Below are 15,000 nucleotides of genomic sequence, written 5' to 3' on the forward strand. Positions count from 1 at the left end.
ATAATATATCATCTATAATATATCATCTATCATCTATAATCTATAATATATTATCTATAATATATTATCTATAATCTATAATATATCATCTATAATCTATAATATATCATCTATCATCTATAATCTATAATATATCATCTATCATCTATAATATATAATATATCATCTATAATATATCATCTATAATCTATAATATATCATCTATAATATATCATCTATCATCTATAATCTATAATATATTATCTATAATATATTATCTATAATCTATAATATATCATCTATAATCTATAATATATCATCTATCATCTATAATCTATAATATATCATCTATCATCTATAATCTATAATATATCATCTATAATCTATAATATATCATCTATAATATATCATCTATAATCTATAATATATCATCTATAATCTATAATATATCATCTATAATATATCATCTATAATCTATAATATATCATCTATAATCTATAATATATCATCTATAATCTATAATATATCATCTATAATATATCATCTATAATCTATAATATATCATCTATAATCTATAATATATCATCTATCATCTATAATCTATAATATATCATCTATAATCTATAATCTATAATATATCATCTATCATCTATAATCTATAATATATCATCTATCATCTATAATCTATAATATATCATCTATCATCTATAATCTATAATATATCATCTATAATCTATAATATATCATCTATAATCTATAATATATCATCTATAATCTATAATATATCATCTATAATCTATAATATATCATCTATAATATATCATCTATAATATATTATCTATAATATATCATCTATAATCTATGATCTATCATCTATAATCTATATCATCTATAATCTATCATCTATAATCTATAATCTATAATATATCTATAATATATTATCTATAATATATTATCTATAATATATCATCTATAATATATAATATATCATCTATAATATATCATCTATAATATATAATATATCATCTATAATATATCATCTATAATCTATCATCTATAATCTATAATATATCATCTATAATATATCATCTATAATCTATAATATATCATCTATAATATATCATCTATAATCTATAATATATCCTCTATAATATCTATAATCTATCATCTATAATATATCATCTATCATCTATAACAGGGGTTCCCAACCTTTTTTCCTTGGCGCCCCCCCTACTTATGTCTAAGAAAAGCTGAGCCCCCCCTCCCTCGTGGAAACCGAAGTGGAGGTAACTCTGGAGATAGAGCCTTACTTTCTTTTTTGATAGAGAGCAGTTATCAGCACTTTTACGTTTCTCCACCATCTTTCATTCATGAAACAGTGATGCCGTGGCGGGATGATAGCAGCTAGCAGTTAGCAGCTAGCAGTTAGCAGCTAGCAGTTAGCAGCTAGCAGCTGAACTGATGCCAGCAGGGTCCCAGGTTAAGAGGTCCCAGGTTAAGAGGTCCCAGGTTAAGAGGTCCCAGGTTAAGAGGTCCCAGGTTAAGAGGTCCCAGGTTAAGAGGTCCCGGGTTAAGAGGTCCCGGGTTAAGAGGTCCCGGGTTAAGAGGTCCCAGGTTAAGAGGTCCCGGGTTAAGAGGTCCCAGTTTAAGAGGTCCCGGGTTAAGAGGTCCCAGTTTAAGAGGTCCCGGGTTAAGAGGCCCCGGGTTAAGAGGCCCCGGGTTAAGAGGCCCCGGGTTAAGAGGTCCCAGGTTAAGAGGTCCCAGGTTAAGAGGTCCCGGAGGTTTGGCCTACTAAGTAGCCTGCCTACAATTTTAAGCGAGAACAAAAATATATAGTTTTTATACAGACTTTTCTATACATTATATATTCTAGTGTATTATGATAATTTGTAAAACATGTGCACATATTTTTTTTTTTTTTTACCTCAACCTCAAACCAGATAAAGACTTGCGCCCCCCCTGTGATCTTTGCCGCCACCCTGAGGGGTCCCCGGACCCCAGGTTGGGAACCACTGATCTATAATATAATATATCCTCTATAATCTATCATCTATCATCTATAATATATAATATATCATCTATCATCTATAATATAATATATCATCTATAATATATAATATATCATCTATCATCTATCATCTATAATATATCATCTATCATCTATAATATATAATATATCATCTATCATCTATAATATAATATATCATCTATAATCTATAATATATCATCTATAATATAATATATCATCTATAATCTATAATATATCATCTATCATCTATAATATATCATCTATAATATATCATCTATCATCTATCATCTATAATATATCATCTATCATCTATAATATATAATATATCATCTATAATCTATCATCTATCATCTATAATATATCATCTATCATCTACAATATATAATCTATCATCTATCATCTATCATCCATAATCTATCATCTATAATATAATCTATCATCTATAATATAATATAATCATCTATAATATAATCATCTATAATATAATCTATCATCTATAATATAATCTATCATCTATCATCTATCATCCATAATCTATCATCTATAATATAATATAATCATCTATAATATAATATAATCATCTATAATATAATCATCTATAATATAATCTATAATCTATAATCAAAGAGGGTGGAGTATTTGGGAGAGCAGCACCGAGCCTCTTTGATCTCAACATCTCAACAACAGAAACTCTTTATTTTTAATGAATAAAAGTCATGTTACATGTAACACTAACTGTGTGAATGTATTAATGTGTATATAATAAGAATAAGAATTAGAATAATTATAATAATGTATAAACTGTGTCCAGCAGACGAGACGTTCACGGTAGAAGACGCTGTGGAGAAAATCGGCTTCGGTCGCTTTCACATCCTGCTCTTCTTCATCATGGGGAGCTCCACCGTGAGTATTCATCTACCCCCCTACTCACATATGGCTAGTATTGATATATTACATTATTATTATATATATATATATTTATATATTACAGTATTATTATTTATATATATATATATATATATATATATATATATATATATATATATATTACATTATTATTAGAGATATATATTTATATATTATGTGTGTGTGTCTTTCTGTGTGTCTCTCTGTGTGTCTGTGTGTGTGTGTCTGTCTGTGTGTGTGTGTGTGTGTGTGTGTCTCTCTCTGTGTGTGTGTGTGTGTGTGTGTGTGTGTGTGTCTCTGTGTTGTGTGTGTGTGTGTGTGTGTGTGTGTGTGTCTCTGTGTGTGTGTGTGTGTCTCTGTGTTGTGTGTGTGTGTGTGTGTGTGTGTGTGTGTCTCTGTGTGTGTGTGTGTGTGTGTGTGTCTCTGTGTGTGTGTGTGTGTGTGTGTGTCTCTGTGTGTGTGTGTGTGTGTGTCTCTGTGTGTGTGTCTCTGTGTGTGTGTGTGTGTGTGTGTCTCTGTGTGTGTGTGTGTGTGTCTCTGTGTTGTGTGTGTGTGTGTGTCTCTGTGTGTGTGTCTCTGTGTGTGTGTGTGTGTGTGTGTGTGTGTGTGTGTGTAGATCTTAGAGGCGATGGAGATCATGCTGTTAGCCGTGGTCTCTCCAGAGATTCGGTGTGAGTGGCGTCTCAGCGACTGGCAGGTCGCCCTCGTCTCCACCGTGAGTCTCATTATTCATATCTGATCCATTAAATGTCCGTCAGAGTTTCCCAACATGTGGACCAGGACCTGGTCCTGGTCCTGGTCCTGGTCCTGTGATTCACCTCCAGTGTTTGTGTCTCAGATGGTGTTCTTAGGTTTCATGTTGTGTGGAGTTCTGTCCGGATACATCGCTGACAGATACGGACGCTGGAAGGTCAGAAACATTTTTACTTCGTTATATCATGAATATATTTAAACTGAGACTGTCCACTGATTGGCTCCCTGTGTGTGTGTATGTGTGTAAAGACCCAATCACAGAAACCTCCTGAGCTCTTCGGACAAAAAGACAAAAATGTTGAAAGAAATGACATCAGAAATAAACTATTTTGCAGGTTGCACATCTCTCCACAATACTAATACACTATACACAACAATATACGTGTATATTTCTGTGTATACTTTACATTCCCGTGTATATTGTTGTGTATATAATCCATGTGTGTGTGTCCACTCTCAGGTGGTGTTTGGAGGCTTCGTGTGGAGCGCCTACTTCTCTCTGCTCACGTCGTTCGCTCCTACGTACGGCTGGTTCATCTTCCTACGCAGCATGGTGGGCTGTGGAGTCGCAGGAGTCTCCCAGGGGTCAGCACACACACACACACACACACACACACACACACACACACACACACACACAGAGACACACACCCCAGATCCTCCACTAACTAGGTAACTAGGGTAACTAGGTAACCTAACATGTTGATTTTTCTGTTCCAGGTTCGTGTTGAAGACCGAGTTCATCCCGGCCAAGTACCGAGCCATCCTGCTGCCTCTGGCCTCCGTGAGTCTGTCTCTCACCTGTCTGTCTCTCACCTGTCTGTCTCTGCCTGTCTGTCTCTACCTGTCTGTCTCTCACCTGTCTGTCTTGCCTGTCTGTCTCTACCTGTCTGTCTCTCACCTGTCTGTCTCTGGCCTGTCTGTCTCTCACCTGTCTGCCTCTACCTGTCTGTCTCTCTTACCTGTCTCTCTTACCTGTCTCTCTTACCTGTCTGTCTCTACCTGTCTGCCTCTGGCCTGTCTGTCTCTCACCTGTCTGTCTCTGGCCTGTCTGTCTCTCACCTGTCTGTCTCTCTTGCCTGTCTCTCTTGCCTGTCTGTCTCTGCCTGTCTGTCTCTTACCTGTCTGTCTCTTACCTGTCTGTCTCTTACCTGTCTGCCTCTTACCTGTCTGCCTCTTACCTGTCTGCCTCTTACCTGTCTGCCTCTCACCTGTCTGCCTCTCACCTGTCTGTCTCTACCTGTCTGTCTCTCACCTGTCTGTCTTGCCTGTCTGTCTCTACCTGTCTGTCTCTCACCTGTCTGTCTCTGGCCTGTCTGTCTCTCACCTGTCTGCCTCTACCTGTCTGTCTCTCTTACCTGTCTCTCTTACCTGTCTCTCTTACCTGTCTGTCTCTACCTGTCTGCCTCTGGCCTGTCTGTCTCTCACCTGTCTGTCTCTGGCCTGTCTGTCTCTCACCTGTCTGTCTCTCTTGCCTGTCTCTCTTGCCTGTCTGTCTCTGCCTGTCTGTCTCTTACCTGTCTGTCTCTTACCTGTCTGTCTCTTACCTGTCTGCCTCTTACCTGTCTGCCTCTTACCTGTCTGCCTCTTACCTGTCTGCCTCTCACCTGTCTGCCTCTCACCTGTCTGTCTCTACCTGTCTGTCTCTCACCTGTCTGTCTTGCCTGTCTGTCTCTGGCCTGTCTGTCTCTCACCTGTCTGCCTCTACCTGTCTGTCTCTCACCTGTCTCTCTTACCTGTCTGTCTCTACCTGTCTGCCTCTGACCTGTCTGCCTCTGACCTGTCTGTCTCTGGCCTGTCTGTCTCTCACCTGTCTGTCTCTCTTGCCTGTCTCTCTTGCCTGTCTGTCTCTGCCTGTCTGTCTCTTACCTGTCTGCCTCTTACCTGTCTGCCTCTCACCTGTCTGTCTCTACCTGTCTTTCTCTCACCTGTCTTTCTCTTACCTGTCTGTCTCTTACCTGTCTCTCTTACCTGTCTGTCTCTTACCTGTCTGTCTCTTACCTGTCTCTCTTACCTGTCTGTCTCTTACCTGTCTGTCTCTCACCTGTCTGTCTCTTACCTGTCTGTCTGCCCAGGTGTTCTGGATGCTGGGCTCCATGCTGATCATCGTGCTGGGGATGGTGGTGGTCCCGTCGATGGGCTGGAGGTGGATGATCCGGATCTCCGTCACCCCGAGCATCATCCTCATCTTCCTCTTCAAGGTCTCACTCTCACCTGTCTGTCTGTCTGTCTGTCTGTCTCTCTCACCTGTCTCCCTCTCACCTCATCATCAGCTTACCTTTTAATCAAGTTAACCAAGTTGTTATTAATCTGTCTCTATCTGTCTCCCTCTCACCTGTCTGTCCATCTGTTTGTCTCTCTCCCTGTCTGTCTGTCTCTCACCTGTCTGTCTCTCCCTCTCACCTGTCTGTCCATCTGTCTGTCTCTCTCCCTGTCTGTCTCTCAGTTCATCCCTGAGTCAGCGAGGTATAACGTGTCAGCAGGAAACGTTCAGGCGGCGGTGGAGACTCTGCAGCGAATCGCCAGAATGAACCGAGCGTCTCTTCCTCCGGGCCGCCTGGTGGAGTCAGTCGTGGTACGTTACCTGTCTGTCTCTCGCCTGGCTGACTCCTACCTGTTTGTCTCCTCCCGTCTGTCTCTTACCTGTCTGCCTCCTCCTGTCTGTCTCTTACCGGTTGGTCTCTTACCTGTCTGTCTCCTCCTGTCTGTCTCCTCCCTCTGTCTCTTACCTGTCTGTCTCTTACCTGTCTGTCTCCTACCTGTCGGTCTCCTACCTGTCTGTCTCCTACCTGTCTGTCTCTTACCTGCCTGTCTCTTACCTGCCTGTCTCTTACCTGCCTGTCTCCTCCCTGTCTGTCTCCTCCCTGTCTGTCTCCTCCCGTCTGTCTCTTACCTGTCTGTCTCCTCCCTGTCTGTCTCCTCCCTGTGTGTCTCCTCCCTGTGTGTCTCCTACCTGTCTTTCTCCTCCTGTCTGTCTCCTCCCGGTGTGTCTCCTCCCGTCTGTCTCCTCCTGTCTGTCTCCTCCCTGTGTGTCTCCTCCCGTCTGTCTCTTACCTGTCTGCCTCCTCCTGTCTGTCTCCTCCCGGTGTGTCTCCTCCCGTCTGTCTCCTCCTGTCTGTCTCCTCCCTGTGTGTCTCCTCCCGTCTGTCTCTTACCTGTCTGCCTCCTCCTGTCTGTCTCTTACCGGTTGGTCTCTTACCTGTCTGTCTCCTCCTGTCTGTCTCCTCCCTCTGTCTCTTACCTGTCTGTCTCCTCCCGTCTGTCTCCTACCTGTCTGTCTCCTACCTGTCTGTCTCCTCCCTGTCTGTCTCCTCCCTGTCTGTCTCCTCCCGTCTGTCTCTTACCTGTCTGTCTCCTCCCTGTCTGTCTCCTCCCTGTGTGTCTCCTACCTGTCTTTCTCCTCCCGGTGTGTCTCCTCCCGTCTGTCTCCTCCTGTCTGTCTCCTCCCGGTGTGTCTCCTCCCGTCTGTCTCCTCCTGTCTGTCTCCTCCCTGTGTGTCTCCTCCCGTCTGTCTCCTCCTGTCTGTCTCCTCCCGGTGTGTCTCCTCCCGTCTGTCTCCTCCTGTCTGTCTCCTCCCTGTGTGTCTCCTCCTGTCTGTCTCCTCCCGGTGTGTCTCCTCCCGTCTGTCTCCTCCTGTCTGTCTCCTCCCTGTGTGTCTCCTCCCGTCTGTCTCTTACCTGTCTGCCTCCTCCTGTCTGTCTCTTACCGGTTGGTCTCTTACCTGTCTGTCTCCTCCCGTCTGTCTCCTACCTGTCTGTCTCCTACCTGTCTGTCTCCTCCCTGTCTGTCTCCTCCCTGTCTGTCTCCTCCCGTCTGTCTCTTACCTGTCTGTCTCCTCCCTGTCTGTCTCCTCCCTGTCTGTCTCCTCCCGTCTGTCTCTTACCTGTCTGTCTCCTCCCTGTCTGTCTCCTCCCTGTCTGTCTCCTCCCGTCTGTCTCTTACCTGTCTGTCTCCTCCCTGTCTGTCTCCTACCTGTCTTTCTCCTCCTGTCTTTCTCCTCCCGGTGTGTCTCCTCCCGTCTGTCTCCTCCTGTCTGTCTCCTCCCGGTGTGTCTCCTCCCGTCTGTCTCCTCCTGTCTGTCTCCTCCCTGTGTGTCTCCTCCCGTCTGTCTCTTACCTGTCTGCCTCCTCCTGTCTGTCTCCTCCCGGTGTGTCTCCTCCCGTCTGTCTCCTCCTGTCTGTCTCCTCCCTGTGTGTCTCCTCCCGTCTGTCTCTTACCTGTCTGCCTCCTCCTGTCTGTCTCTTACCGGTTGGTCTCTTACCTGCCTGTCTCCTCCCTGTCTGTCTCCTCCCTGTCTGTCTCCTCCCGTCTGTCTCTTACCTGTCTGTCTCCTCCCTGTCTGTCTCCTCCCTGTGTGTCTCCTACCTGTCTTTCTCCTCCTGTCTGTCTCCTCCCGGTGTGTCTCCTCCCGTCTGTCTCCTCCTGTCTGTCTCCTCCCTGTGTGTCTCCTCCCGTCTGTCTCTTACCTGTCTGTCTCTTCCTCCTGGACGGCTGGTGGAGTCGGCCGTACGTTAAAGGCTGATAGAGTGATTATTTATTATTATTTAGGGTGTCTCTCTGTTCCTGAAGGTCTCCTAATAGGGAACATTGGTTGGGCTGTTCTATGGCCCGTAACTACCCTGTGAATATGGCTCTATTTGGAACAAGAGCTTTTCTTCCAAATATGGTCTGCTCATGAATATTTAGATGAGCTGCGTGCTGATTGGTTGAGGAACCCCATAGAAACACAGTGGAGACGAGACAGCAGGTCTCATATTTCAGACACTGTAAAGTTATACATCGTTAGTCTGCTATTTGTTATTAAATTCACTTCTGAGACTTTTTTAAGCGAGAAATCAACAATGTAGAGGTCAAATATGGGCTGTTTTATGAAAATTGATGGCTAATTGCAAATTTGGTAAGACGTGTCGGACTTTAGGAGCTTCACAGTCTGACGAGAAAGCGGCAGCCTCCATACCCAGTGATAGTCACCGGTTCTCAGTTACTGGACGACCGGGGCTCCGTGGAGCTGGCTGACTGCCAGCTGCCCGCATAACTAGAGTATATTTACAGTTTGAATTTCATCTCGCCACTTATAGAACATCTACCCCAAGGTCTGATAAAGCTAACAATGGTGTCCGATTTCAATTTCGTGCATTTTTGTGAACATTAGGGATTTCATTAGCTGCTACTGTCCCTTCAGTCCTTTGGGTAAAGATCGCGGCTAGCTGCAGGCCCTGGAGCTCCATGAATTTACGTGAATGAATACCACGTGAATTTAGTGGTAAAATAGCAGATGAACAATGTATAACATTTCTGAGATCTGCACGACCTATTCAGAAGACTAACTGACCTCAGATCAGTGGTGTAGTCTGTGTAAAGGTGTAGCCTGTGTAAAGGTGTAGCCTGTGTAAAGGTGTAGCCTGTGTAAAGGTGTATTCTGTGTAAAGGTGTATTCTGTGTAAAGGTGTAGCCTGTGTAAAGGTGTATTCTGTGTAAAGGTGTATTCTGTGTAAAGGTGTATTCTGTGTAAAGGTGTAGTCTGTGTAAAGGTGTATTCTATGTAAAGGTGTATTCTGTGTAAAGGTGTATTCTGTGTAAAGGTGTATTCTGTGTAAAGGTGTATTCTGTGTAAAGGTGTATTCTGTGTAAAGGTGTAGTCTGTGTAAAGGTGTATTCTATGTAAAGGTGTAGCCTGTGTAAAGGTGTAGCCTGTGTAAAGGTGTATTCTATGTAAAGGTGTAGCCTGTGTAAAGGTGTAGCCTGTGTAAAGGTGTAGTCTGTGTAAAGGTGTATTCTATGTAAAGGTGTATTCTGTGTAAAGGTGTAGCCTGTGTAAAGGTGTATTCTATGTAAAGGTGTAGCCTGTGTAAAGGTGTAGCCTGTGTAAAGGTGTAGCCTGTGTAAAGGTGTATTCTGTGTAAAGGTGCAGCCTGTGTAAAGGTGCAGCCTGTGTAAAGGTGTATTCTGTGTAAAGGTGTAGCCTGTGTAAAGGTGTAGCCTGTGTAAAGGTGTATTCTATGTAAAGGTGTAGCCTGTGTAAAGGTGTAGCCTGTGTAAAGGTGTATTCTGTGTAAAGGTGTAGCCTGTGTAAAGGTGTATTCTATGTAAAGGTGTATTCTGTGTAAAGGTGTAGCCTGTGTAAAGGTGTATTCTATGTAAAGGTGTAGCCTGTGTAAAGGTGTAGTCTGTGTAAAGGTGTAGCCTGTGTAAAGGTGTAGCCTGTGTAAAGGTGTATTCTGTGTAAAGGTGTAGCCTGTGTAAAGGTGTAGCCTGTGTAAAGGTGTATTCTATGTAAAGGTGTAGCCTGTGTAAAGGTGTAGCCTGTGTAAAGGTGTAGCCTGTGTAAAGGTGTAGCCTGTGTAAAGGTGTATTCTGTGTAAAGGTGTAGCCTGTGTAAAGGTGTATTCTATGTAAAGGTGTAGCCTGTGTAAAGGTGTATTCTGTGTAAAGGTGTAGCCTGTGTAAAGGTGTATTCTGTGTAAAGGTGTAGCCTGTGTAAAGGTGTATTCTATGTAAAGGTGTAGCCTGTGTAAAGGTGTATTCTGTGTAAAGGTGTAGCCTGTGTAAAGGTGTATTCTGTGTAAAGGTGTAGCCTGTGTAAAGGTGTATTCTGTGTAAAGGTGTAGCCTGTGTAAAGGTGTAGCCTGTGTAAAGGTGTATTCTATGTAAAGGTGTATTCTATGTAAAGGTGTAGCCTGTGTAAAGGTGTAGTCTGTGTAAAGGTGTAGCCTGTGTAAAGGTGTAGCCTGTGTAAAGGTGTATTCTATGTAAAGGTGTAGCCTGTGTAAAGGTGTATTCTGTGTAAAGGTGTAGCCTGTGTAAAGGTGTATTCTATGTAAAGGTGTAGCCTGTGTAAAGGTGTAGCCTGTGTAAAGGTGTAGCCTGTGTAAAGGTGTAGCCTGTGTAAAGGTGTAGTCTGTGTAAATGTTTGGGCGTGACAAACATAGAGACTAGAGCCAGATGAGGAGGAGCTCGTTGAGATTCTCCTGTTCTCAGAGACAGTTTAACATGGTGAGATCTGCAGAGGAGAGAGGGGTCAGTGGGATGTTGAGGTTCTCTGTCTGTCCTAGTTACTGTCCTTATTACACTATGACGAGGTAATATCGTCCTAGTTACTGTCCTTATTACACTATGACGAGGTAATATCGTCCTAGTTACTGTCCTTATTACACTATGACGACGTAACATCGGTTTTGCATTCAATCACCCCTTTAACCGTGTTTTTATTCTTCATATTCATACATCTGTCAGGTGGTCATGTTCTGTAGGCACTTCATATTGTTCTGATAAGTTGTGTTTCAGACAGTTTAATAAAGTTGTGTTTCAGAGCGAGCGAGGCAGCTGGAGGATGCTGCTCAACTCTTCCTTCAGACGGACGTCTCTGCTGCTCTGGTACACCTGGTAAGATTATATTATTATTATTATTGTTATTATTATATTATATTATATTGTTATTATGTGCAGCTTTGTAATACCCCTGGAATCTGTGCCTTTGAACGAGCCGTCAGGACTTCTGTACGGTTGTGATGTCAGAACTATACCATATTTTGTTAGAAAGTGCTGCTACAGTGCTGTTACAGTCATTCCCCGGCTGTAATGACCCGGCAACGCTGACCAATCACAGCAGACTTGGCTTTTTCTTAAAGAGACAGGCGCTAAAAAGTTCCAGTGTTTCAGACGGAGACTAAATAAAGGAATTGTGTGTGTGTGTGTGTGTGTGTGTGTGAGATTAATAATGAGATTTTGAACATTAAAGCATGTAAACATGTTCTTGCAGAACCCAGATAATAAGCACCTTTAAAACATACAGACTCCGCCTTCCTGACGGCTAATATTTGAATATTTGTGTGTGTGTGTTTGTCCCTGTGTGTGTTTGTCCCTGTGTGTGTTTTTGTGTGTTTGTCCCTGTGTGTGTGTGTGTGTGTGTGTGTGTGTGTTTGTCCCTGTGTGTGTGTGTGTGTGTGTGTGTGTGTGTGTCTCTGTGTGTGTGTGTGTCTCTGTGTGTGTGTGTGTTTGTCCCTGTGTGTGTTTTTGTGTGTGTGTGTGTTTGTCCCTGTGTGTGTGTGTGTGTGTTTGTGTGTGTGTCTGTGTGTGTGTGTGTGTGTCTCTGTGTGTGTGTCTCTGTGTGTGTGTGTGTGTGTGTGTGTGTGTCTCTGTGTGTGTGTGTGCGTGTGTGTCTGTGTGTGTGTGTGTGTGTCTCTGTGTGTGTGTGTGTGTGTGTGTGTGTGTCTGTGTGTGTGTGTGTCTCTGTGTGTGTGTGTGTCTCTGTGTGTGTGTGTGTGTGTGTGTGTGTGTGTCTGTGTGTGTGTGTGTCTCTGTGTGTGTGTGTGTCTCTGTGTGTGTGTGTGTGTGTGTGTGTGTGTGTGTGCGTCAGGTTCGTGGCGTCCTTTGCGTACTACGGCTCAGTGCTGAGCAGCTCGGAGCTGCTGGAGAAGAACTTGTTGTGCGTGACCAACGCAGACGGCGAGCATCAGGTCAAGCACCGCCAGGAGGACGGGCTGTGCTACTGCATCCCCTTCCACTTCAACGACTACCAGACGCTGCTCGTCAGCTGCCTCGGAGAAGTCGCACGTAAGTCCTCGCACGCTCACAACTTCACTACACGTTCAGATGAAATTATTCCTCATAGTTCCTCGTGTACTTACATACATAAAGAAAATGAAAAGACAACAATCATACAGACATACATAAGAATACATAGACTAAAATAGTCCTGATAAAACTGTTGGATCAGTCCAACTGAATCCCCTGGTTGAGATTCTGCTGAATCCTCGTCCCATCCTCAGTCCATGAACACAGTAAACTCATTAATGAAGTAAACAGTGGCTGTCCTTCCTTTGCTGTACCTGAAGTTGCTGCATTCTGGCTGCTGTCTGTAGATTCCTTCATCACAACTCGTATTCTTCCAGATGTTTCATACCAGATGTTGTAACAGCGGTGATGTTGTGTATAGTTTAGGGTCCTCGCCACCACCAGACTAATCAGCATTGTGATTGAACATGTAGCTGGACTTGAATGGCCTTCTTTTGACTGAAAGTACTGCCAAACTACACTTTTTCTGCTCACGAGTACCATTTCCACTTTCTCACAGCCTACTGCATTGAACGCTCCACCTACGTAAACACCTTCCTGTAATCAACGGTGCCGTCATTACTGCGACCAGCGTAGCGCGCGGAGTGCAAGCGTAGGGTTCGGTTCGCTGGGACAAAATTCTAAGGTTCAGCAGAAACCCAACCCCGTCAAAAAGCCCAATATTCAGCTGAATCAGAAGCCCCATCCTGGACTCGGTGCATCCCTGCAGTGTTATATGTATATGTATATGTGTATATATATATATATATATATATATATATATATATATATATATATATATATATATATATATATATATATATATATACACACACATACATAATGTGTGACCGAAAGTTATCAAAACAATTTTGCTCGGTTCAAAAATGCGAAAATTACCATCTCCTGAGGCCACGCCCACAATGGTGCTCTGATTGGTTAAAGTGGGCGTGGCCTATGGGATCCATGTTTGGACTCTGACTCATACACCTCACGTACCACACGTGGACTATATCTCATGCAAACCTTACATCTACGTATCCTTCAATCAGGCTGGATCACATGACCTTAGGCCACGCCCATTTACGCAAAGATTTGTTTCCGCACAATCGCAAAATGTGCAAAACGTACTTTTTGAACTCCTCCGAGGGTTTCGGTTGGATTTGCCTGAACATTAGTCCATCTTTGCCTCAGATGGATTTGACCAAAAATCCTCAAAATTTTGCTCTGTTATGAAATGCACAAATTAAAAACAAACCAAACCAAACATTAGCATATCTCGGCCAATCACAACGCCAATCTGAGGCTCTGTACCAAATGAAGACCTTTCATAGGGGGCGCTATAATCAAGGTAGACGTATTTTGGGCTATAATTCAGTGAACGTAAATGGGACATTTGCCATTGCAATTTACTACGGACCTCGAAGCTCACACATTCCCATATTCCCAACGTTTGCCTCACCCCCGTCACGCTTTGGGTCTGACTTGGACCAGGTCTTAACTTTGGGTCTGACTTGGACCAGGTCTTAACTTTGGGTCTGGCTTGGACCAGGTCTTAACTTTGGGTCTGACTTGGACCAGGTCTTAACTTTGGGTCTGGCTTGGACCAGGTCTTAACTTTGGGTCTGACTTGGACCAGGTCTTAACTTTGGGTCTGACTTGGACCAGGTCTTAACTTTGGGTCTGACTTGGACCAGGTCTTAACTTTGGGTCTGACTTGGACCAGGTCTTAACTTTGGGTCTGACTTGGACCAGGTCTTAACTTTGGGTCTGGCTTGGACCAGGTCTTAACTTTGGGTCTGACTTGGACCAGGTCTTAACTTTGGGTCTGACTTGGACCAGGTCTTAACTTTGGGTCTGACTTGGACCAGGTCTTAACTTTGGGTCTGACTTGGACCAGGTCTTAACTTTGGGTCTGACTTGGACCAGGTCTTAACTTTGGGTCTGGCTTGGACCAGGTCTTAACTTTGGGTCTGACTTGGACCAGGTCTTAACTTTGGGTCTGGCTTGGACCAGGTCTTAACTTTGGGTCTGACTTGGACCAGGTCTTAACTTTGGGTCTGACTTGGACCAGGTCTTAACTTTGGGTCTGACTTGGACCAGGTCTTAACTTTGGGTCTGACTTGGACCAGGTCTTAACTTTGGGTCTGACTTGGACCAGGTCTTAACTTTGGGTCTGGCTTGGACCAGGTCTTAACTTTGGGTCTGACTTGGACCAGGTCTTAACTTTGGGTCTGACTTGGACCAGGTCTTAACTTTGGGTCTGACTTGGACCAGGTCTTAACTTTGGGTCTGGCTTGGACCAGGTCTTAACTTTGGGTCTGGCTTGGACCAGGTCTTAACTTTGGGTCTGGCTTGGACCAGGTCTTAACTTTGGGTCTGACTTGGACCAGGTCTTAACTTTGGGTTTTATTTTTTGATTCAACTGTCTGTACATGTTAACTGTGAACTCCTGACGGTCTGATTGTCCTCTGTCCTCCAGTGGTCCCAGTAAACATCTGTCTGTCTCCTCTGTCCCCCAGTGGTCCCACTAAACATCTGTCTGTCTCCTCTGTCCCCCAGTGGTCCCACTAAACATCTGTCTGTCTCCTCTGTCCCCCAGTGGTCCCACTAAACATCTGTCTGCTCAACGTTTTGGGACGGAAGTTGAGTCTGACCGTGCTGCAGCTGGTGTCGGCCATTTTGTTCATGATGATCAACATCTGCACCACAATGTGAGTCTGTCTGTCTGTCTGTCTGTCTGCCTGTCTCTGTCTGTCTGCCTGTCTCTGTCTGTCTCT

General features: G+C 43.7%; 1 protein-coding gene across 3 annotated transcripts in view; it reads left to right on the forward strand.

Moving 5' to 3' along the window:
• The window catches only part of svopl (SVOP-like), a 22,309-nt gene that overhangs the window by 5,748 nt on the left and 1,561 nt on the right, over positions 1 to 15,000 (forward strand). The window contains exons 3-12 of one of the 3 annotated variants that reach the window (XM_031311274.2): positions 2,811 to 2,911; positions 3,531 to 3,629; positions 3,753 to 3,824; positions 4,128 to 4,252; positions 4,388 to 4,451; positions 5,743 to 5,868; positions 6,114 to 6,242; positions 10,977 to 11,050; positions 12,024 to 12,220; positions 14,823 to 14,934. In XM_031311274.2, coding sequence (XP_031167134.1) covers positions 2,811 to 2,911; positions 3,531 to 3,629; positions 3,753 to 3,824; positions 4,128 to 4,252; positions 4,388 to 4,451; positions 5,743 to 5,868; positions 6,114 to 6,242; positions 10,977 to 11,050; positions 12,024 to 12,220; positions 14,823 to 14,934 — 1,099 coding nt within the window. The remainder of the gene's footprint in view (positions 1 to 2,810; positions 2,912 to 3,530; positions 3,630 to 3,752; positions 3,825 to 4,127; positions 4,253 to 4,387; positions 4,452 to 5,742; positions 5,869 to 6,113; positions 6,243 to 10,976; positions 11,051 to 12,023; positions 12,221 to 14,822; positions 14,935 to 15,000) is intronic. The other 2 variants (XM_031311275.2, XM_031311276.2) reach the window with 2 other exon arrangements.

The sequence above is a fragment of the Sander lucioperca genome, chromosome 20, assembly GCF_008315115.2.
Source record: "Sander lucioperca isolate FBNREF2018 chromosome 20, SLUC_FBN_1.2, whole genome shotgun sequence".
NCBI classification, from domain to species: Eukaryota; Metazoa; Chordata; class Actinopteri; order Perciformes; family Percidae; genus Sander; species Sander lucioperca.